This window comes from Cheilinus undulatus, linkage group 2, assembly GCF_018320785.1.
Source record: "Cheilinus undulatus linkage group 2, ASM1832078v1, whole genome shotgun sequence".
NCBI classification, from domain to species: Eukaryota; Metazoa; Chordata; class Actinopteri; order Labriformes; family Labridae; genus Cheilinus; species Cheilinus undulatus.
This window is the reverse complement of record NC_054866.1, coordinates 47,804,368-47,830,425: the sequence shown is the minus strand read 5'-3', so window position 1 is coordinate 47,830,425 and position 26,058 is coordinate 47,804,368. Positions and strand designations below refer to the sequence as shown.

The window sequence follows — 26,058 nt, the reverse complement described above, 5'->3', positions numbered from 1 at the left end:
GGACGAGAGACAATTGTAACACAGAGCCTCAGTTGACTCAAATGATGTGTGGGCTGAGTTCCCAAGCATGCCCTTCGGCAGAGTGTTTCAATGGGTTTAGCTGTTTTTAGATGTTGCCTGTTGCACAGTGATCCCTGCTAGGGTTCTTTGCTCACGTTTCTAATGGATTGTTGTGATTTTTACGCGAGACACACATGCACCATGAATGAAGTTATCCACTGAGTCAGAGCTCCTCATACAGTGAATACTTCTCATCAGTATGCCTTGTTATGAGGTTAACTCCATTGATTTTCAAGGGTTACCGCAGCTCTGTCATATTGGAAAATATCCAACAAAAGTGCAGTGAAACTAGGAATGTTCCAATTCCGATACCAGGATCAGAATTATGTCTGATACTGCTTAAAATGCAGGTGTTGATGTTGGAGAGTACACAAGTTTATGCACCGATCCGATACAGTTTGGTTTAGCTTTATATTTTGCTTTATTTAGCCATGCTAAATTTTAGTGCTATAAACTGGAAATCAATTCTTCTTCACTGCCAGAAAGCACTACATGAATTAGCTACCGTTTTTAGAGCAGCAAAGAAGAAGCAAAGGACCCACTGCAGCAGCAAGGAATAGTGGATGCGTGACGGTTTTCTCTCTGGATGTGACTTGTGACTTGTTTCCTTGTTTCTTGAAGCTAGCCGTTGTGCTTTTTCATTGACGCTATTGATGCCTTTGAATCCCTTGCGGCAGCATTTTCAGCCAGCCTGAAACTCGTGTGACTTTTGGGGACTATAATGATTAAATCCAGTAAACCCGGTATTGAACATTTTCTATCTATTTTAATCCAATTACAATCATTTACTACCGCAAGCTTAAATGCTAACAGTCATACTGTTTACTCTTTGTAGGTGTCTCTTAGCCAATGGCAGGCTGTTCCGTAATCACGTCCTGCTGCCCAAGAGAGCAAAATGGACAGAGAGAGAGAGAGCCTGTGTTTTATGTATTATTGTTATTTTAATATCTAGCAGTAAAACTCAATAATCAGCAGAAAAACAACTTTTGGGTCACAGAGACACTGTACAGTATGATTCTATTTGTTGAGCCATGTTCTGAGTCAAATATAGGTCTGAAATAATTCACTGGTATGCACAGTCAGTCAAGAAAGTTCACACTGATATCGGATCAGTACCCAGTATACCCCACACCTTGGTATCGGAATTGGGAAGGGAAAAAATGGTATCGGAACTTCTCGAAATGAAACTATATCTAGTGTGGACAAATAAAGACACTTTTAAAGTGTTAATTTTAACTATATACAAGTCAATTTTGCTGTGTATTTGACTTTATTATAGAGGTGTGACTTTACCTGATCAATTCTTGATTTTGCCGATAAGTAAAGATAATATTGCTGTGAACATAACATCAAAACAGGAGGCAAATGAACAGCAAATCAACTTGCTAGGCAAAGAACCATGCTGTGTTTGTTTTTCTCTTGATTCTCATGTGAACTTTAGGTCTTGTGATTCTTCTGCTCTGTGCTGATCTGAGCACAAATGGACCCAGCAGATGAGGGCATGCGCTGAGCAAAAACATGGTACTGACTTAACACTGCAGACTTGGACCCCGTAGAAATACAGGGAACATCCACTAAACCTGATCTTAAACCTTTTTTGGGGATTTTCTTAAATAAATCTCACCTACCATTTCAGCTTCTTAATACTGACATCAAGAGAAAAGTGATAATATAAAGACATGAGATCAGATAGAGATTTATATAGACTGCACTACTACTGGAGAATAACACCTGTTTTAGAAGATGTCCCTCCACCAGGCTGTGAGAACGAGGGGCCACTTCCTTCAGTCAGTCACTAATCCTCCTCAGACTCAGCTGGGACTGTTTGGGTTAATCTGACTAGATCTACATCATCATCATTATATAATAAAGCCTGCAGGATGAGAAAAAAACAATAGGACTGCTCCGTGTGGGACTCCTTCCGACCTTAACTCAAGGGATTAACTGAGGACATGGAGGAAAACACAGCTACTAACATCATGTCCATTTAGGTCCTCCTGCCCATAAATCATCTCTGTACAGCTACATTTCCTCTAAATCCAAAGTTTTACCCCCACACCAGATATTCTAGGGTGATTTTTTTTCATGTTTGTGAGTTAAATACACTGCTGTTCAAACATACTTACTGCAGGGTACTCTACTGGGTGGGGACAAAACAACAGCATGTCTACTTTTAGACAAAAAGGTCATTCCAACCCTGATTCAATTACAGAGAAAACACCCGCACTGAGCCTGCAAAACAACAGTGACTATAAAAATGACTGCCACCATGTGACAGAGGAGTCTCAATTCAAACAAGAACAAAGACCCACAAGGATCCACAGCGAGGATTTATGAAAAAGTGCATTAAAATTATCATCTGAATCATGTTATTGATAATTCGCCACGGTGGTTTCCACTCCAACACGTGCTTCCCTGTCCATCTTTTCAGACTAACAAACTCCTGCATCTGCAGAGAGATGTTTCTCTTAAATACACCCCGGCACATTCAGTCTGGACTTATTTCATGCTTTTAAAATGACGTGCTACAAACTGACACAAAATAGTGGATTTGCATGCAGACATCACTGAGTTTCTACATGTACTTCAGCTGCAGGGAGGAAATTAAGTCTATTAGCATCCTGACTCACGAAGCAACAGTGAGGAAAATGACTCAATAGAAATAGTTGCCAAATTTCTGACAAAGCTCGTGTCTGATGTGGAAGAGAAACTCTAAAAATAGCATAGACATGTCTCACTAAGGAGACTCAGCAGTCCACATTCACATCCAACTCTGGGAGGCTGCACGAAATGGCTAAGCTAAAGAAATAAAGGAGTCTGTCCAACTCTTTATGAGCTTTTTAAAATGCAGACTGAAATGTCGACCTCAGGGTGTGTGGTGAAAAGTCAACAGATCACTCAAATCAGCATGATTCCCACAAAATTAATTTAAATCTAATAACACCCATCAGTCTTCGAGTTTAGATACGAAAAATCTAAAAATTCAAAAGTAAATAGCAACAGGAAAGTATTTGATGTTGAAGTGTTTTCCTTTTTTAAGAGAAGGACCTGTAAAAGAAAAGCCAATTATCTCAGATTCCAGTTAACAATCCTGCTTTTCTTCCTTATATTTAGTTTTTTTGATAAGCATCTTTGGGTTTTGAACTGTTGGTTAAATGTTAAGTATGTAAATACACTATATTGCCAAAAGTATTCGCTCACCTGCCTTGACTCGCATATGAGCTTAAGTGATATCTCATTCTTAATCCACAGGGTTTAATATGATGTTGGTCCACCCTTTGCAGCTTTAACAGCTTCAACTCTTCTGGGAAGGCTTTTCAACAAGGTTTAGGAGTGTGTTTATGGGAATTTCTGACCATTCTTTTTGAATTTTTGACCATTCTTCCAGAAAGTCCCACACTGATGTTGGACAAGATGGCCTGGCTCTCGGTCCGCTCTAATTCATCCCAAGGATGTTCTGTCGGGTTGAGGTCAGCACTCTGTGCAGGCCAGTCAAGTTCATCCACTCCAAACTCTCTCATCCATGTCTTTATGGACCTTGCTTTGTGCACTGGTGCACAGTCATGTTGGAACAGGAAGGGGCCATCCCCAAACTGTTCCCACAAAGTTGGGAGCATGGAATTGTCCAAAATCTCTTGGTATGCTGAAACATTCAGAGGTCCTTTCACTGGAACTAAGGTGCCAAGCCCAGCTCCCGAAAAACAACCCCTCACCATAATCCCCCCTCCACCAAACTTTACACTTTGCACAATGCAGTCAGACAAGTACTGTTCTCCTGGCAACCGCCAAACCCAGACTCATCCATCAGATTGCCAAATGGAGAAGCGTGAATCATCATTCCAGAGAACACGTCTCCACTGCTCTAGAGTCCAGTGGCGGCGTGCTTCACACCACTGCATCCTATGCTTGGCATTGCACTTGTTGATGTATGGATTGGATGCAGCTGCTCCGCCATGGAAACCCATTCCATGAAGCTCTCTACACACTGTTCTTGAGCTAATCTGAAGGCCACATGAAGTTTGGAGGTCTGTAGTGATTGACTCTGCGGAACACTGACATCCTCTGCGCACTATGTGCCTCAGGATCCGCTGACCCCACTCCATCATTTTGCGTGGCCTACCACTTCGTGGCTGAGTTGCTGTTGCTCCCAATCACTTCCGCTTTGTTATAATACCACTGACAGTTGACTGTGGAATATTTCACCACTTGATTTGTTGCACAGGTGGCATCCTATTACAGTAGCAACCCATTCTTTCACAAATGTTTGTAGAAACGGTCTGCATGCCTAGGTGCTTGATTTTATACATCTGTGGCCATGAGAGTGATTGGAACACCTGATTTCAATTATTTGGATGGGTAAGTGAATACTTTTGGCAATACAGTGTACCATCACTAGGCAAGTCTCACTCAAAACAATAACAGAATATGAAATATTGAGATGTACTGCTCAGCTTTGCTTAGCTCTGTCATTTATTTTAGGATGAGAACATTGATGATCACTGGTATTTGTGGCTGTTAACGGTGATCTTGAGAACTTAACTCCTTATCACAGAAAAACCATCCCAAACTGAAGTGAAAGGCCCAAACCAGAACAACCAAGAGGTCTTTTGGGAGTTATAAGGACAATTGCAGCAATGGAGTGGTGGGCAAATCCACACAGATGGCCAGACAGATGCACTGCCAATAACAGCAGTAAGATACTGAGGCTGTATTTTAATACCTTTACTGATCATTCCCATTCAAGGCAACTGGGCCTGGTCTGCATGTGCCCAAAGTTGAAATCTTGAGAAATCAACAGAAAGTCATCATGAGAAAAACAAATAAACTGTTTTGCATGTCTGCTTTGGGTTTCTGTTGTTTTTGGATATTTTTGTTTGTTTCAGTCTAAAGCAGAGTTTCTGAAAGCCTGGCAGTGACATTCATGACAACCCAGCGTCTTAACCTGACATGCCAGATGGATGTGTTTCACACATCCATCTGGTAAACCTCCCATAGACAGCATTTGGGAAAGGGCAGAGCCTTTGAAAAAAAAAAAAAAAAAAAAAACTTGGAGGGTTGACTGGATAAACATACTGTCTGTCACATCTTTACGGGCCAATCAGAGCAACAAAACACGTGACGTAGCTGCTCCCAAGGAGTAAACTCCATAGGGAACTGCAAAACGCGAAACATGGCAACTATAGACTTTTGTCGTTTTTGAAAAGAAAACAACTCACTGCTGTTCTTTGTTCTTCTTTTAACAAAGAAATGCCATCAAGTTCTGATAAAACTGGCACTTCAGCAGCATCCATGCTAATGTCTTCCGCCATAATTGCACCGGCCTCTTGTTGCTGCTTGTTTACACCATGACTCTGAAGCGCCCAAAAGTACTGCCCCTTGATGCTGATTGGTCCTGTCACTTTCTAACCAGGCCCAAATGGTTCAGACGGGAGCTTTGCAAGATGGATTCGCCATCGCTAGTGGGAAACACAGAAACGAGCGAATCCATCTGCTTTGCAAGGTTACCAGCGTCTAGCATGGCTAAAAAGAAACAGCAATAAAAGCTTATTTTATCTGTCTAATTCATATCTTAGTCACGCACAAACTTTATATCAGAGTTTAGTCGCAGCAGTATTCTCCAGGTTTCATCAAAATCATCAAAAAGCAGAGACGTATCACCACAACTTCTGAGAAAAGCCGTGTTTCATGAAACTCTCTTCAAATATTAGATTGAAAACAGACAAAAGTGGATATGTCACCTTCCCGACAGCTTACAGACACTCACAGAGCAGTTCCATTCGAGAGGAAGTGACATGTCAACCTCTGACTTGCTACCGAAAAAAGAGAAGCAGCGAGAAGTGTGACTTCTCACATCGGAGGTGAGAATTAAGCCTGCATGCATGAAGGGGAAGGTCAGCTGCTTCCCTCAGAGCAGAAAACGCTCATCCTGCAGCCAAAAGTATTTTAATTATATCTGACATCCTTTGTGTTACACTTTAATAGCAGAACAGCACAATCTGCCCTGGACAAATGCAGCCTGAGGCTGTTAACATTTTAGATAGTTTGATACTTTAGATTAGAGCTAGACAATTAATCTAATCACAACAGCAATCATAATGCCGTGCTGCATAATCGCATAAAAGGCTGCAATTATTTTAGTATGAAGTAGAGCTTGAAAAGTTTACAGAAATGGCTGCACAAAGGCCTTTACGTTTACAACACTGCCACTATTGCACTTTGTAGAAAAACCTTAATATCTAAAAAAAAGGATACTTTACATTATTTTGAAGGCAGTTCTGTAAAAATTTGAGGTTTTGTATTTTTTATGCTACTTGATATTTGTATGTTTTGAGTTAAAAAATACTCTAAAACTATCATTACTCTCTGCATTTGTCTTCTATCACTAACATCCCTAATCTTTTGATTTTTACTCCCTTAGTGAGGAAATGTTGGATTCTGAGATCATGACGACTCTGCTATAACCTCTCGTTTTTTCCCTGTAAAAATTTTAAGCTGTATTTTTAGGACCTGCTATCTTCTCCTGAAAGGAGAAAATGGAGAAAAGTTCCCACTGAAGAGTGAAGAGTTTCCTCTTGATAAGAACAGTGTGATCTTCTGTCATCTCTGTCCCTGCAGGATGTCACTGATAATCTGCTCTCAACTCCAGCTCTGCAGGCCTGTCTCAGCCCACTGTGTAAGCCTCACTGGACAAAACCACACCACTACTCATCGTGTGTCATGTGACTCAGCTGTCATTGGCACAGAGAAGGTGTGGAGTTTCTTTAGTCACCATTGCAGTGAAAATACAAAAACAATGAAGCAACCTTTAGGTACAAAGATGACAATTCGAAATTTCTCATATAATAAGGACTGAAGAACATCTATTATAAAGGTAGATGGACAGAAGAGGAATGAGCCATCAAAAACAGCAGACAAACAGAGCGCTGGTGGTCTAACAGTTAGCTCACACCCTTATGTATGACTGCTGAAGTCCTTGAAGTGAGTGGCAGGTTCACATCAGACCTGAAGCTTCTTTGCTGCATGTTATTCCCAATTCCCTTCTTCATTTGCAACTCTATGGACTGACCTATCCCTAAAATAAAGGAATAAAAATGTGCAGTACCAAAATGTTTCCAAAGCTTTTGTGCAATTTAGACATTGTGCAGGAGTTTGTCTGCAATTTTTTTGATAACTGAAAACAAGAACTTACTAAATAAACTTTATAAGTGGTGTAGACACAAGAAGAAAATCATGCTGATTTGAGACCGGATTATCGGATGGTTCTTAAAATTATCTTGCCAGAGTATCCTGTGGTGTAAGGTGTGTTAAGAATGATTTTATACTTCCTGATCTGTATGAAGGAGGATCAGAGATGCCCTAATTTGAAATTTTATGTATAAAACATTCAATATTTACAATCAGAAATCCTATTGCATTAGGGGAAAAAACCAAAGATCCACTCTGTGGATTGTTATGTAGAATGGAACAACAGTCAATTAGGAATCAAGTTGCCTGAAGAAGGAAGCACAGCAAACACAGCCATGGGAACAATAGTAAAGGGGAAGCATAAAGTCAGATGGACATCAGAAATAGAGGAACGACTTGTGGAAACAAAAGGAGTGTTTATACAACGTGCTCTGAAAAATATAATACAATCAATTTGACTAGAAGAAGAGTTAGGCAGAAAATGCTTACCCAGTGGAGGCAGCAGGCAGCTAATAGCTTGTTAACTCAAAAGTTGCATTTGTCCGTGTAAAGCCCAAAAAACACCAGCATTATCCAACGCACGTCCAAATGATTGCCCCATTATTTTCTATGAATGAATGCACACTGGCAGCGTACAGACAGGTGTGGAAATTTATGCCACTGCTCTGTTCCTGGCACAGCTGACAGAGAACAGCTGATTTGTCCATCTCGGCTGTTGTCGTAGCAGCTCTGTTTGAGAGCACAGAAGAAATTGGGAGACCTTGGCTGCAGGTGAAATGCTGCTGCTCCTATCATTTTTTTTCACTTACCCTGTGAGACAGGGTAGGCAAACCATGAGTGAGCTCTCAGCTCTGTTATCAAACACCTAGCCATGCAATGAATGCTGGGGAGCTTGACAGTTTACACACTGCTGTAGATGTCTGCTAGGGACAGCAACTGAAGCATGCCCTGAGACACGACTCGATGGTCCAGCGCTGGTGTGTTTTGGACTTAGGACTTGAAGTTTTGAGAGTGTAGACGCTGGTTGCTAGTCAATGCATCTATAAACAGTTAAATCTGTCATTATTTATCATCATGTACAGGATCTCTCATATTTCAACTGTTTGTTTTTAAAAACTTATTGTGACCTCCATTCTTCATATCTGAATTCTTGTCATCACTATAACATTTTTACTATTTTTGACTGTTAAAAAAAATAAGAAAAGTTCAGATTCTAACATTTAGGACTCCGATGTTCTGTTGCTGTATTACTGAAAAGATCAAGATGGTGTTTTTTTGTTGATTGAAATGAAATCAAGTTTTAATCCAGGTAATGTGACATCTTTTCTTCTTTAGCGTAAAAAAGTAAGTGGAAAAATTAATTAGATATAAGATCTGAGTTAGAACCACTGACCTAAACATTTATGAATTAACCCAGCATAAAGAGGAAGCTAAGCTCCTAAGTTCATTGTTTTGGTACCTGATGGTTCAGTAAAGTAACTTATTTGGACTGTTTGACTTCAGGCTCGCTTCTGGCTGTTTGCTTTGTTTATGCATTTAAATATTCCCTCTTAAAGCTGCCCTGGAAAGTTTTCTGTGAACACAAAAAGCCATGTTTACATTCAGCTTCACTCCCCTAAACACTGTTAGAACCATTTAATTTCTTCTTTTCTGATAAAGCATTGCGAAGCTGATTTGTACATCTATATTAGGAGTTTTAAGAGTGCTTTTTGGCAGATTACTCTGTCTGATGATAAGTGGATTAGTGTGAAACCTTTGGCAGAGTCAGTATATTTACAACACCTGCAGCTGCTCAGGTATATTGGCAGATTTTCTTCCAGTATTATCACTGCAGCAGACTAGATGACAGACAAACACTGGTGTAAAATAACCAGCTAAATAGGAGGAGGTTAGGACGTTATGCTTTACTGACTCAACACAAGCAGTTGCATAGTGGAGGTATTTGTTTTTCTCTGTTTACTCTGTTTATTACATAGACCTCAGCAGTGTGAGTGTGCAGTCACAGAGTAATGAATCATAACAGAGCAGTGAGAGGAGGCTGGTACCAAAGAGAACTTGCAGCATGTTCGTGCTAAAAGACACATGTGAGTGAGACTCTGTGTTCATGTGGGATGACGGTAAACCCTTTAGTTAGGCCTGACTGCTCTTAGTAAACACAGACGAATATGGACGTCAAAGACGCACCTTCTTATCAAACATAATGATACAGATCATCAAATATTACAAGAATATTCAGTCTGCTCTCTGAAGGAGTCACAGACACAGGGTGAGATGTAAAATCTGTTCATGGATGTTGTTTAATTCCATAGAGACTCAACGACCACTTCATTAGGTACACCTGTTCAACTGCTCACTAACGCAAGCATTTCATCAGCCAATCACAAGGCAGCAAACAATGCATTTAGACATGTAGACATGGTCCGTCATCCGTCTATATTATAATCACCAGAATATTAGATTATTTACCAAGGAATAATTGATTTTGAAAAAATACTGAATTGCGATTTTGGCTCAGATCATTTCAAATTTGTCAATTGCTATATTGAATGGGATGATCAAATTTGTCATTCTTCTTTTGATCAATAAAAAAAAAAAAAAAAAACAGAAAAGCAAAATTTTTGAAAACTATTCTAAGAAAAGACAGTAATATTTGCACAATGTGAAGAGCATTACATCTCTGCTGCAAAAAACAACTGCACTAAACTGGTATTTTGATTTCAGGTTAAAGATGTATTGCACTGTCTGCAATTTAAAAATTGCAGTAGGCCATATTAGGATTTTATCTAATTCCAGCCATAATTGTTGGTGCCATGTTTTCATAGCTTTCAGTCACATGATCATGCAGAGTGTAATCTGACATACCAGACAGACTGTTTCATATATCCCCTGCATGGGTATATTTCACATTCATCTGGGAAAACCTCCCATTCAAAGTGAGGTGAAGGGCAGGACTTTTCAAAACATTCTCAGAAGGTGACTGAACGAATGTTCAGTCTTTTTCAGTCTGTCAAATGAGGGGCCAATCAGAGCGACAAAACAGCATGGGGTTGTAGCTTCAGTGCTAACCTGAGCTATACAGGCTAGCGTTGCAGTAGTGTATGAATCAGGAGACATGCAAAAACATCGTCTCTGACAAGAGAAGCTTTCTGTGTGGCTCTTTAGTCCTGTTTTAATAAAGAAATGTGGGCAAGTTCTAATGAAACTGCTGCTATACTACAGCTACATCCAAGCTAACTGCTAAAGCAGTGGCAGCCATTGCTATCTGCTTCCAACACGACTAAACCCTGCCCATAGTTACAGCCTCTTTCAACCTCAAATGATGCTGATTCGTCAGACCTGTTTCCGGGTCTGGCACAATTGTTGCAGACCAGATTTAACTGCCAGATGATCAACACGGAATCTGGCAGTTAAATCTGCTTTGTGAGGTTATACGACAACAAAAAACCTTATAACAGAAGCTGCTACCATTTAGCACTACATGGTGCTGTGGCATCACCATTTTAATCTCCATCTCCAGAAAAAACAACTGACGTTTACATCTTCTGACAACCACAGAAATACTAGGGACCAGGGATGTACAGAGGCATTGGTATCAACTGATACCAGGAAACACTGACCAAATATTGGGGCATCTGGTATATCTAGCTGCTGAATCAAGTAAGATATCAACAGGTAAGAAGAAGCAGTTAGAAAAACTCTGATCTTCTTGTGTGGAAAAACAGAAGAAAATATTAGTTTGCTCAGAGTTATACTCTTAAAGAAGTAATGAAATAAACTTCAGTTTTGGTGTTGGCATCAGCTGAATTATGGCCCGGTATTGGCCCTGATTTTTACAATCAACGCATCTACAAAATCATGGAGTGTTTTAAGCATTTTCAGTGTTTGGGCTGATAATGATGCTGTTTGAGAAGTGAAGGGCACACTAGGAAGCTTGTCTAAAATCAAAAAGGCATTACAGAAACAAATAAAGTGAAAGCTATCTGTGTTGGTCTGATCAGTTTGTATTTTGCAAAAGTAGTCTTTTGGAGTGTTCAGGTCTGATAGAAACTTTATGTTTGAGCAATATGACTGCCTGCACTCACCCATGACAGAGACCTGGTACAGTGGTCGGTACTTCTGTGCAGGATGCGTCCCTGGAACAAAGTCCCCCAGTCCGATGGTGCAGAGCGAGATGAAACAGAAGTAAATGCCATCCAAGAACGACCAGGTCATCTCCACCGCGCTGAACACAGCCGCCGGCGCCACAAAGAAGAACACCACCACCAAAACCAGCAGCAACAGGAAGTGAAGAACGGTGGCGGGCCGAGGCTCCATGCCTGAACGCTGCAGGAGGCTGACAGGAGCAAAGACCAGTGGGTACATGAGCCTCTGAACACACGCCGTCAGCACCAGCATGGTGAAAGGGACTCCTATCAGGGCATAGACGATGGAGAATGCTTTTCCAGTGTCGGACAGAGGAGTGTTGTGACCGTAACCTGTTAGAGACAGCAGGAAAAGATGGAGGAGAACAGAAGAGGGAGAAAAGGTAAAATATTTAAAGAGCTGGAAAATAAAGAGTAATCCCTTGTATGTTTCTATATTTACATTTTTATAGTAAATCATAAGAGCTTGAAATACGATCATCCTGACTGACTGATCTTGTGTTTAATTCTTCATCTGAAGTCTCTGATGCCTTTGAAGTACTTTCAGGCAGCTTTAGCATCCATTAATCCTCTTTTTGTAAAATGCAGTCAGAATTTTGTTTATTTTATTCTATTTAACCTTTATTTAGCAGGAGTATTCCCACTGAGACACATCAGCCTCTTTACAGGGAGTCCTGGCCATGACCACAGCATGAAAAATCACAGAGAGAACAAGCTGACCAACAAGAAAAATTATATCCAGCAACAAAGTATGCAGTAAAACACAAGTGCAGTGTTCAGGAGATTGAATGATCCCACTGAGACATAGCCTGAGTGCTCACACTGCACTAGTGAAGTCAGGACAGACTGTAACAAATATCAGTGAGGTTTCTTTTGAAAACTCTCACAAATGGAGGATGGAGTCAGATCTATCATCGAAGTTTCTCGCTTTAAAAAGCCACAAACAGCCACAAAACTGCCATCTCTATCTCTCACACATCTTTAACGTAAGAACTGTTACCAGGTAATTAACTGAGGCTGTTTTTCATTGAGCCTAACTTTGTATTGATAAAATTTTAAAGTCTGTCAGTCACTGACATTTCCTAAAGGTTTGTTTTGTAGCACCTGGTGTCATAAAAATACAAACAAACCATAAATGTCCATCTATACCGAGAACCACCATGCAGGTAAAAATTACCCCATAAGAAACCATTGATATTCCCTCTGTTTTATTTCACACCAGCAGATAAATAATAGAAAATGCTGTGAAAACCTCCTCTCTCTGCTGCTTCACTGCCTAATCAGAGGTCATAGCTCAATCTTCAACATTGACACCACAGGAAATGTTAAAAGATTTGCTCAATGCTTTGAGTGAAAAGAATCTGGGCTGAGCCAGATAAGCAGCATTTAGCTAGCATCCTGGCTATCAGTTGTCTAATTTTAGAGCTGAAGAGGGTGTCCAGCTAATATTCTGATGTTAAAATTATGTGTTAGTGCTGTTAATAGACCATTTTTCCACCCATGTCTTTTGCCACTTGTCATTATTTTTTTGCCACTTTTAACCCATTATTGCAATGATTAAAATCCCATTTCATCACATTTTAATTTTTGCTACTTTAACCCATATTTGCCACTTATTAACCCCCTTACACCACTTTTTTTCAAGTTTTTCCAACTTTTAGACCCACTTGTAACCAATTTTTGCAAGATTCTGCTCATTTTTGACCATTTCTGCAACTCTTAACTACCTTTATCAGTTTTATTTCCCATTTTTGCAACTTTTAATTGCATTTCACCAATTTTTGCCACTTTTCATCAATTTTTTTGCACATTTTTTTACCACTTTAAACCCAGTTTTGTAATTTCTAAAATCTTATTTCATCACATTGTCTTTCCATTTTTGTCGCTTTGACCCATACAGTATTTGTCACTTCTTAACCACCTTTCACCACTTTTTCTGCATGTTTTTGACATTTTGCTTGATTTTTATTTTTATTTTTTTTACACATTCTGCCTATTTTAGCCACTGGCGACTCATTTTTGTCACTATTATCCCCTTCTCACCCCTTTTAAATTCCCATTTTTGCCACTTCAAATGCTTTTCACTACTTGTTACATCAATGTTTACCATTTCAAACCCCTTTTTCGCAGCTTGTAACCCCGTTTCACCACTTTTTAAACCAATTTCTTGCACATTTTTTTCTACTCTTAAACCAGTTTTGCCAAGTTTGCCTTTTTTTGTCAAAACTACTTAATATTTTTCCCTTAAAGTCATCTTAGCTTCTTAACTGTCGGACAACCAGACATTTGTGCACATCATGGCTAAGCTATAAAATCTCAGTTTAATTTCCAAATGGTTTAGTTTAAGAAAGGTAATTGTGTTTTAAGAAAATGAGTTTACATTTGGAAGAAAGCAGTACTTTGGCATTTTTTTATATTGCTGCTTTGAGCCACTACGATGATATAGTAACCCTATTTTGAGCTATTTAGATATATAGTTGTTTTAAAATCACACAAATGAGACATCAATTAACAATAGCATCGCTCATTTGTCATTTTGGTGCACGTTTTCTAAACTGGTGCCCTTTATATGTAAAAATAAAAGTCATCATGAGTGTGGGTTACTACTGCAATAGAAAGGCGTGGTCAAGGTAAAGTTAGAGTTCCTGTAAGAAGGGAGTGAACAGTAAAATAAGATTGTTTCTCTGTGCTGAGCTGCTGCCAATTTTTCAGTTCAAAAGCTCTGAAAACAGCAGCAAACTATCGCTGGAGGAAGGAAATAAAACTCCAGCTCACATAACAACGGACCCACTGAAAGTCTGCCAAAGGAGATGTTTCCCACCAGGAAGCAACAAAACTGCTGCAGCTGAAATGAGTCAGATATCAGCTCTGGATCCAAAGTGATCTGATGTGGTTTAAAACAAGACAAAAACAACACAGAGGTGATAAAGAAAGAGCAGAAACCCACAAACAATTCTGCCAAAAAATCAGACAGAAATGCACACACCAGTCATTCATCTATGAACATACCTTCATGTAAACAAAGTCTGCCAGTATTGTGAGGAATGAAATCCTCTGAAATTGTTGCTTTATCACAACAGAGCAGGTGCATTTTGGTTCTTTCCTACCAAGCTCAGTCAAAGGCTAAACAAACAGCAGAAACTAGAATTAACCAACAATTACATGCATGTCACTAGGGTACAGTGCAATGCAAAAATAGCAGCAAACTCTGCCTGCATCCCTGCCCAGTGCTACAAAAACTTAATTAAACCATGATGCTTCAATTGTAAAGTCTTCCTCAAGAGTGTACACATCTTCCTCATTGCTGCAATGATGGTTCACTGTGTGATTTTAAATTTTTAAGCAATTATAAGATGTAAAATGGATCTTTTGACTCACAAACACAAAAATGCAATCTAAACTGCTAACTAGAAAAGCACTTTGAAAGCGCAGACCTCCCCCATTAGCCCTATCTCCCAATAGTACAGAATCCTTCAAAAAATTCCCGGATCCAGACAATGATCTGGATCACTCCCAAAATCTAATCAGTTCTTCCTTATGCCATTTCTGACATTTCCTGAAAATTTCATCAAAATCCGTCCATACGTTTTTGAGTTATGTTGCTAACAAACTAACAAACAAACTAACAAACAAATTAACAAACGCTGCCAATCACATAATCTCCTTGGTGGAGGTAAAAAGTTAATACGATCCTGGTGAAAATATCCAGTTAGAGGTAACTGAAGCTCTGATGATCACTCTTGTAGGATGTATTTAAACAGATGTAGTTCTTCATGTCTTCCGTACAAAGCTCCCTTTGTCTGCAGGTTATCTTCATTACAAACACTCAGGAGCAGAGACAAACACCAATGTGATCAGCTCCATGTTGCTCTGAAATCACATGCTTCACAAGTGTTTGCACGAAAAAGACTTGGAACAAGTAAAATGTTGTGTAAAATGTTTTTGTTGACAGCTGTCAGAGGTATGCATGAAGCTGATAGTATTATCACACAGCTGCTGTGGACCTTGAGTCTGTCTGCAGAGATAAAACAGGCTTTCCTTTGTGCTGGGCTGAGGCACGGAGATAATGCTTAAAAAAGAGTTCATATCTACCCAAACACCAAATATGGTACGTCACTTTGACTGCAGAAACACTAAAATGCTGATGCCCTCCACCAGCGGGGTGTTTATATTTTAAAACTGAACTTTCAAAGCTTTGACACACCAGAGGATGCAATAGAAGGTTCAGGTTCAGGTCTACAATTCCAGCTCTGTGTACAATGAAGTTACTGTGAATTCAGGGGAAGTCCATGAAGTGACTCTGAGCTGGTAGTTTAGATTCTCATGTACAGTGCATTCACAGTATTCAGACCCCTGTCACTTTTTTATTATGTTATGTTGCAGCCTGATGCCACTGTTGTTTTTATTCTTATTAATCTACACTCAGGACCCCATATGAAAACATGAAAACAGAATTTTGAAATATTTGCTAATTTATTAAAACCATAAAAACTGAAATATCACATTGTCATAAGTATTCAGACCCTTTGCAACACTGAAATTTAGCTCAGCTTCCTCCCATTTCTCCTGATCTTTGCTGAGATGTTTCTACACCTTGATTGGAGTCCACCTGTGGTAAATTAAATTGATTAGACATGATCTGGAAAGGTACACAGCTCTCTATAGAAGGCCTCACAGCTAACAATGATATCAGAGTGAAAACCAAGCCATGAGGTCAAAGGAACTGCCTGAAGAGCTCAGAGACAGGATTGTTGACAGGCACAGATTTGGGGGAGGCTACAAAAAAAAAAAAAAAAAAAAATCAACAGAAAGTTTCCAAGAGCACAGAAGGCTCCAAAATTCTCACATGGAAGAAGTTTGGCACAAACAAGACTCTTCCAAATGCTGGTCACCTGACCAAACTGAGGAATCAGGGGAGAAAGGCCTAACTAAAAGAGGTGACCAAGAACCTGATGGTCACTCTGACTGAGCTCCAGAGATCCCTTGAGGAGATGGGACGAAGATCCAGAAGGGCAGGAAAGGGCTCTCTGCAGTTTTCCACTGATCTGGACTTTATGGCAGAGTGACTACATGTGAACACATGAAAGCCCGCTTGGCTTTAATTTGGAGTTTTCTGCACACTCCAAGAGGGCTTAAGAATGTTAAAACTAAGACAACCACTGACACCTAAAGCTGAAAAATCACCAGTTAACACAGTTACGTGTAAAACCACAACACCTGCTTTACAGCATCTCCAACAGTGAAAGCTTATACATTTCCTGTTTACGTTTCAGACTGGCTGCGTGTTGGCTGCATATCCATGCTGTTAAAGCCCTGTCATTGTCAATAAGTTGTACCTCAGTAAACCCCCCCAACAGGTGACTTAATTCAGTGTATTATGGAAGCGTGTCAAAATTAAAGCATTCTGTACAAACGATGGGAGTTTTTCCAAAGGAATGCCAAACGGGGCTTTTACTTTGAAAACCAGATGTTCGCTCAAACTGTAAGTTTCCTGTGACATATTGTGTTGGTACAGAAGCAGAGAGCGTCTATAGTAGAGGTCTGGAGAACAGCTTCATTAAACAGATGCATTTTAGGTCTTGGCCTTCATCAGGGGTGGCAAGAAAAACTATAAAATATATTATACCAATGTGAACGTACATATTTGCTACAATGAAGTAAATACGGCTCTCTTTTCATCATTATCATGGCTGTTTTGGCCTGCAACTGCACGTGGCGCACAGAGAAAATCAGCAAGATCTCTATTTTCTAAATTCTCTGTGCCTGGCACACATACTGGAGGTCTGAAAGCTCTGACTTGTCAACATGCAAACAAACTGAAACCACTGTTGAAGTTGAGACACGTGTCATTCTTTCAGTCCCAAATGGGCTTTGAGCCTGCACATTTTATTCACATTAAAGGATTTTCCAATTTAAGGACAAGTGACTTTTTTCTGATATTGTTGTTAATTAATTAAAAAGCTACAAATAAAAAAGGCATATCTTGAAAACATTTTATTCTGCTTTTTAATGTCAAACATTAATTTAAAGCCCCTAAAAGCCCAGTAAACTTGAGCAGATGCAGAAATACTCATCTAGAGGACATGCTGTGAATCTGGAGCTGGTTTGGATCACTTATGTAGGAGCAACATGAGGTTCTTGTGCACACAGAGGATCGCCTTTTATTCTCCCCAAATCTTCTTCAGAACAACCCTTTTAATCCAGTTATATATATATATATGTATATATATATATATATATTTTTTTTTTCTCCTATGATCATATATTTTAAACAAGTTCACAAATTAATCTTTTTGCTACCTCAATGAATTCCAATAATTTAATTATTTTTTTGATTATTTCAACAAATTATATAAATGATTTTAAGATCTTGCACTTTGATAGGATACTCTAATTTAAAAAGTACATATTGGTTCTGATAGGCTATAACATGTAATATCATAAAGTAAATGCACTGAGATAACTACTGTTCATTTTCTCATGTACTAAAGTTTAACTTCCTAATGAGACAAAAGCTGAATGAAAATTTACATCCCGTCAACAATCCAGTGAAATCTAATTTGACTGGACACAGATTACACACACAAACTGTTTAGTTGTGACATTTTTCTCGACAGACATAAAAAATTGATTTTATGCTCGTCTGTACAACTCTGAGAAAAAAACTTCCTGTGTCTTTAAATAACATTAAATGAACAAATGAGGACTCTGTTAAAGGGTTTGACCACTAGTAAGACTCAGCAGCAACGTTGTAGAACCAGTCTTTTCTGTTTCTCTATCAAGAATGAATTTATGAATGTATATTATATACCTATTATAAAGGTAAGATGATGTCTGCGTGTTGGCATGGTGGGTGGTGAGAGCCGGCATGGAGGGGGGTGACTCTGGGACGTTGGAGATCACTGTTCAGCCTTCTGGAGGTGTCGTGGGACTAACTGGATGAAACACTGACGAATGAGGGTTCCCACTTGACAACCCCTGTGAAGTCCAGGTTTCTTACTACCCATGGGTCTGCACGGTTGACTTGCAGAGGCAAATAGTAATGGATTAGGGATTTCTTCACTGAGCGCTGATCCTCTTTATAGGGCACAAGTATCTTGTGTTTCATTCAAACTTAAGCATGGGCATAAAGAAAAAAAAACTGCAAGCTAAGCTACCAATCGCTAATGTATAAGTACATCAAAAACAGAGTCAGGAGACATCAGTCCATCAGAAAGGTAGCTAATCCATTTCAGAGTTTGCACCAATGTTTCTGAATATCCTCAGTCTGCCTGTTTCAAACTTCTCCATCCCATCTTTTGCAGAACTGCTTTATTGTTCTTTCTACTCTACCTTATTAAATACAGGAGATCAAACACAGTTATTATAACCAATGAGGATCTTCAACAGTGCAGACATTGAAGTTGCATGCTTCCACTTCTAGTTTTACCTCTACATCAAAGCTGAGGATAATAACTGGGGTTTTTTCTGAGTGTAATGTTGGGAAACACACACAGTATTGTGAAATTAATTCATGCATCACACAGAACAAACAGACTTCTCCTGAACTTCAGGGTTACTGAGGTTCTTCTTCATGCATGAATCTGCATTTCCTCGGTGCCCATGTGAGAGTCTGATTGTCTGCAGCGAGCCTGAGAATGTGACTCTGAGTTTTTACATCCCTTTATTGAGATTGCACCAAAAAGCTTCCTGTAGTTTCTAACTGAGATGTTACTCAGAGGATGCTGCACAGTCATAGTTGTACAGATGCTTTTATCCCTGCTGTATTATTTTTGTGTTACTAGTTTTATCTCCTGTATTATAAACTATCATTTTCTTTTGCATGGTTTTGCATGATCATGAGTGTTACGTAGTTTTTTGTTTCATGAAAGTCCATGACTTCCATATAAAATCTGCTACCGTAAAATAAAGTGAATAAGACGCACTTTTAATGCCTGATTTTTCATCTATAAAGTAAGCTGCAGCTTATTTCCTGGGACAACTTGTATACCGTATAAAGTGATGATATGCAACATCAATACCACGCGTCACATGCTGAAAGAGACCTACATGGTTGAAAATTAATCCTAATCGTCATACACAGGAAGCAGCTACTTCATTGCTCAAAACATGCAGGACTAGAGAAACCACACCAATGGGGACTGGAGCCACTCTTAAATCCCTTATTTGGTCAGAACTGTACATTTAAAAAGAAATAAGTGTAGTGTAGAATGAGGTGAATACACCTGGAAAGATGCAGGAATACCCAACACAACTACGGAAGCCTACATGTTTTTAAAATCTCTACTAATGTAGAAATCTAGAGTCTTTGTTTGTGTTAAAGACAGTATTCCTAATAAATAATGACAATTATCTTCATATCCAAAGTTCCCCTTGAATGTTTTCTTTTTGGCAAACGCTAACTCATTTTTCCCCTGACAGGCAGACTTTAAATAAAAGAAACAATCAGTGCTCAGTGTGACGTTAAAAAGGAAAATGGAGCTATCATTCTAACATAAGCTGAATAAAGAGAGCAGCTGGATAATTCAACAATGAGAGTGAATTATTATCACTTAACCACCAACTGCTCTGCGTCTGCATGCTTGATTTACACAAATTAAAGTGTGAAATTAAATGTGAAGCAGGATCATGTTTTATTAATATGTGAAAGTCTCGGATTTGTCTGCATGAAACATCCACAGCAGCAGCTCACATGGTGGGTCAGTTCTTCACTAACCTGTAAACGCTTTACACCAAACCATGAAATCAGTTTAAATCAGTGACAAATGTTACAAAATGAGCAGGTAGACCAACTCTTTTGTTAGGAACTTTCTTTGGGTGTTGGATGTTGATTTTGGTTAATTTTTTTCATGTGGGTCTTTGGGGGGGTTCAGATTCTCTTCAATACAAGTAGGGGGGTCCAAGGAAAAATGGTTGGAAAGCACTGCTCTAACAGAACCAAAGCAGAAGTCAATCAAAGAAGGACAGAGTTAAAAACAGAAACTAGGGGGAACAGATGGCCATCCCGTGTACAGAAGCTAGTCCTCTAAGCAGTCAGCCCAGGTTCAAGTCTCACCTGTGGCTTCTTTCCTGCATGTCCTTCCTCATTCTCCCCCTGATTTCCTACAGTATCCACTGTCCTGTCCTCTTCAAACCAAGGCAAAAAGCCCCCAAATTACTCTTAAAATAAAAAAAAACTAAATTAAAGTGAGATACTAGTCTGACTTTTGGTCTAAAATACAATAAACAGCAAACAGACTAAACTTTATATTGCCTTTACCTCGTTCTTTTTCTGTCTACATGTTATCCTGCAGTTTTACTTAAATCTTTACTGACTGGTTTTAAGTTGTCATTCCCAGTTCTGCATGACTAAATGTTTAAAACGGACCAAATGAATAAAGTTTTATTTGCTTGTTTCCTTTCCTTCTGACTACTCAAAGCATCATCAACTACATCCTAGCATCCACCCACACACTTTTAGACACTTTTTACTAAGGCTGAACGATTTACAAAAGAAATCTAATTGCGGTATTTCCCCCAATACTGCAATTGAGATTTAATATGTGACAATTATTAGGTTCCTCTTTTTTTGTATTTTCAGTTCAAGCAATAAATCATTCAATGTTATAACCTACATTCAGTCAGGAACACTCTCATCATATATTTAACTACTTTATTGCAGTTTTACTTTGCAGAGAAGGCACTGCTTTAAAGATGCTCCCTAGGTTAGTAAGCATGCTTTGACTTTCCAGGAGTGCATGGCTAGAAACTCCCATATGGATGCATTTATGACAATGTGCATTGTAAACAATGGAATTATTTCAGAAGCATTTAACCAATAGTAGCATGGATCTGAATATGAGGGTGAAACAAGCTTTAAGCTATAAAGGAGGCGGCTGGGATGGGGGAGGTGAGGCTGGCTATCAGCTGATCGCAGCTGGGGATATGACTTTCATGAACTAATGCTAAGCTTCATCAATTTTAGATAGACTAAACTAATAATTTTTGCTCATATTGCAAATTTGATGTCATTTGCTTTATTGAAGGACATTAAAATTTTTATGTCACTCGTTTTGATTAAGAAAAACATACATAAAACACAAAAAATGAAAAAAAAAATGACACTTGAGTGTTTGCATAATGTGCAAACAATATCTTAAGCTGCAAAAATAGGATTTATTCAACTGGTATTTTGACACATTTCAAGTTAACGAAATATTGCAACTTGTGCGATTTGTAAATTGCAACAGGCCATTTTGCGATTAAATCTAATTTGTGATTAATTTCACAGCCCTACTTTTTAAACACAAGGTGCCAAATGGCCAAGAATTTAATCCTTATATCACAAAAGGCTCTTCTTTGAGTACCAATATCGGATTCAAGGACGGGTCAACCCTTCAACAAGAGGACTGAAGGAGCAGAGCTCCAACTACTAATCCTTAGAGAAGTGGACAACCTGTCTGCTCTCTGAGCAAACGCTGCATTTAAATCAGATGTTAAAACACATGAACTATCTGATTGCATCTTCAGTGACATGCTTCTTGAATGTTTAAAACTTCAGCCTTCTGTTGTAAATTTAAGGCCTTTAAGCCTAACTAACAATGTTCAGAGTCATCATCTCTGTACAGAAATCTGCCATTCAGCTGACAGAAGACATTTCAAAACTCTGAGTAAATCCATGTGCAGGAATAAGATCGGTGCTTCACCCCTTTGCAGAGAAACTTGTTCCTCTGTGGAACCTTCACGTTTAAAAATAGCATAAAAATACAACAAGACAGGATATAATTCACTGATGCCATAGGGAAATTATCCCAGCGTCGCTCCTTTACAGATCATTTATCTGCAGACAAACCTAACAGCCTCCCTACAGTCTTTAAACATTTAAATATTGTACACTAAAGCAAGGGTACCCATGCACGGTCCAGTCTGCAGTCTTTTATTTTTTTTGGACAAAATGGATTTACAGTTTTAAGAAGGCTTTTTACTACGCACATGAATGAATAAAGATATTTGCTTATTACCTCCGCCAAGGAGGTTATGTGATCGGGTGGGTTTGTTTGTTTGTTCGTTGGTTTGTTAGCAACATAACTCAAAAATTTATGGATGGATTTTGATGAAATTTTCAGGAAATGACAGAAATGGCATAAGGAAGAACCGATTAGATTTTGGGACTGATATGGATCACCATCTGGATCCAGGAATTTTTTGAAGGATTCTGTACTATTGGGAGATAGGGCTAATGGCGGAGCTCTGCGCTGTTACCACTTTACACCAGGAGATGGCGGACATGAGAAACTTCAATCCCAGCAGCATGTTTTTGGGTGTGTTTCTATTCAAAGTTTTGGAGTTGATAGAGTTTGAAAGACACACGTCCGGTTGAGGAGATGAGTCGGAGCAAAACAGAGAGAAGACAGCGAATTGTAGCGAGAACACTCACAATGCTGGGAGGAATAGAGGCATATTCACCCTCTGCCATGACTTCCAGTCGTCCGGTGAGGCCATGGGTGCATCTGATGGCACCCGTAGCAAAGCCAATGCTTTGCCTCACCGTGTTTCTACACCACAGGGGAGGGAGTAATCGGGAATGCCGTGGTGGGGGGCACATGGGGATGGATCCATGAATTTTTTAAAGGATTCTTCACTATTGGGAGATAGGGCTAATGGCGGAGGTCTGTGCTCTCTGAGTGCTTTTCTATTTTGATAAGTGTGGTTATTAATCAGGTTAAATATAAAATCTGGATATCACAGCTTAACTTTACAATGGACATGGTTTTGCTGACCTCCATGGGCCCCCAGTTTGGCTGGACACCAGAAAGCTCTCCCATTTATCCCCCTTTATGGATGGCCTTGCCTGCACATGACTATTCTTGAATATGCATTGTTGTTTTTAACCACCTTCAAGTACAGTGGGGGTCCCCGGCCTCTGGCTCCTTTATTTTGGGGGTCGCAGGCTGAAAAGGTTGAAAACCCCTGCTCTAGAGTCTCAGGGCATCTCACTAAAGCTAGCAGTCTGAGAGCCCTGACTTGTTAACAAGCACACTGACATAAAAAGCTGTTACGCAGCTGTAACACACCCAGTCTGAGGCCAGCCACACACTAGAGGATCTTCAAATCTTAAGTGATTTTAAAAATGTGGGAGACCACACATATGAGGGTAAATTCAAACTACTTTCACCGCTCTTAGGCTGGCCACACTCTACAGGATTTTAAGCCCAATCTCAGGCCAGATTTTCCACCCCCAACGATCCAGACCATCAGACCACTTGAGACCACAGAACTGCCAGTGCCCTCACAGTGAAGACTCACCACATATGAGATTTCGAAATCAAACTAAATATGGATAATTATTGATATCCTCGCTGTCTTTCCCTAAAATAAGGGAAAGAATCAGGATGAAATCCTGGCTGAAAAGAAAGTAAAGTTGTGTTTATGTTTGTGTAGAAGTACGTAACAGCTGGCTAGTGACACTACCCAGTCTGCTCACTCTCATAGGTTGTTGTGGGTATTCTATCAGTGGCTTTACTACCTGAAACTGTGAATATTAAACATGTTTGATGTTCATGATTCAAGGTCTGGGAGGCTACGAGCAGTAAATAATCATGTTGATACCACACACATGAGGACTATTCAAACAAATAACTGTTGCACCTGATCGTGGGAATGGATGGCCAGCTAGTTGGTAGATATCAGTACTGTTAGATTTACTAGAATTAAAACAAAGTTGGTATCATAACAGGCCGATTGTACTCTGATGGCTAGAAACAGAACTAAATCAGACACTGCAGCATTCTTGTAATTGTCCATACACTCACAGTCATCCTCTCTCTCTCTGACCACATCTTTCTCTTCTGCCTGAAACTTAAACAGCTAAAGTACCCCAAACATTTTCTCAGCTCAAGAGTGAAACCGTCTCTACATCTGACTGTGTGCAGGGAGATTCAGAGCTTGTTTTTGAAGGAAATCCACAGGAAATCGCTTGTTCTTTGTCTCTGGGGGTTGAAGTCTTCTGAGGTTCTGATCTTCAAACATCTGCAAAGTATTTTCAACATGCCTGACACGTGGCAACAGAACGCTAGAATAACAGTTTTTGTGGCTTTTAAAGAAAACAACGCCCTGGATTGGAGTTTTTGTTTTGTTCATAGTGTAAGATATGATTAACCCTTCTCTGTGACGGCTGCATGGATTGGAAGTTTCACCATTAGGTGAACTGTTGGGGCCACAAAGGACAAGCCTAGTAGATGTACATCAAAACATATCAGTAATCAGGACGTGGATAAGGTGACCAGGGTTCATGGAGCAGCATCAAAACAACATCTGACATTCTAAGTGGATCCCTACAACCACTTTACAGAAGTAAAAAACTCCTGACAGTTAAAAAAAAAAAGAATTATAGCAAGATGGATCTATTTGGATATACAAAATCATTAAAGAGTGGATTACTGTGTGGTAATATGGCCTAAAAATCATGAGTTATGACTCATACAGTCCTCATGAATTGTTAAGGATTCCCACCTCGTTTCTTGAGACTTTTTAAACTCTATTTATATCAGGAGACTTTCAGTCCTGTTCCTTTACTAATAAACTATGATGAGCAGCCTGGCTGCTGCTGGTTAGGTACACAATCATGAATCCTGTAGCTCTGTAGCTTGGTTTACTTCTACCAAATACTTTAAATTACTTTTTCCATCTAGATATGACCTCTGTAAGTAAAAAGAAGAAGGGTAACCCATCACTCTCTGCCTGTTCAACCCTGGCTGCATGAAGTCTGCAGTTATTTTTGAAGAGTTTTGCGTCCTGCATTAAAAAAACGCCACCTGGCGCGTCTCTCCCCTCAAACTTTGTCTGTGTTCGAGTTTTGACTCACCGACAGTGGTGACCAGAGTGTTGGCGAAGAACATGGAGGAAGCCAGGTCCCAGTTTGAGTTGACGGAGGAGTTGGACCTGAGCACGGAGACGCCGTACTTGTTGGCCGTCAGCACTTTGACCAGAAAGCGCTCGAGGGACGCGGCGTTGACGCAGCTCTGGTTCAGAAACTCCTGCTTCAGGACGTCCATGTCATGTCTCAGCTTGTCCTCCACGGGCCGCTCGATAATGGAGAAAACCAGAGCTCCGAACAGCAGGTAGATCACATAGAAGAGGACGAAGCCTGTGAGCAGCAGCCACGACCTGCCTGCTGAATGCATGTCTGCTTTTCACTCCTGCACGAGCATGAGCGGAGCTGCTGACCGCCACACTTCTCTCTCTCTGACTTCTTTCTACTCTTTTCTTCTGCCTCTGGGAACTTTTCAGGGGGCTGTCCTAAATGAACTTGAACCCCTCCTTGTCAGCTCATCCTCCTCCCACAGTGAAGCAGGAGGGTGGGGTCAGACCAGGATCCAGGAGGTGCATCCTGGAGTCTGGGAGGTCGGGATGGGAGTTCAGACTCTATTGCTCTGGGGTGTTAGACTCTGCCCAGCAGTAGGAGCTCAGAACTGTCTCTTCTACTCTCTTATCACCAGGCCTGCCCACAGAAATGACTGGGCCCTCCTCAGGTCTGCTCTGTTGATGTTATCAGAGTCTGTGTCGGTGTGTTAGATCACTGTTGCCTTACAGTTCATTTATTTAGGAGCTGAAATGTGTGTAAAGTCATTATTGGGTTCTGATGTTGGAATTATTGACTCTTGCCACCTGTTTCATAACTCCATATTTTTGT

General features: G+C 39.8%; 1 protein-coding gene across 1 annotated transcript in view; it reads right to left on the bottom strand.

Moving 5' to 3' along the window:
• The window catches only part of kcnk6 (potassium channel, subfamily K, member 6), a 29,678-nt gene extending 4,017 nt beyond the window's left edge, over positions 1–25,661 (bottom strand). Inside the window, exons 1-2 of the mRNA XM_041813075.1 lie at positions 25,231–25,661; positions 11,328–11,720 (exon numbers count right to left, since the gene is read on the bottom strand). Coding sequence (XP_041669009.1) covers positions 11,328–11,720; positions 25,231–25,549 — 712 coding nt within the window. The 5' untranslated portion in view covers positions 25,550–25,661. The remainder of the gene's footprint in view (positions 1–11,327; positions 11,721–25,230) is intronic.
• Positions 25,662–26,058: the final 397 nt, after the last annotated feature.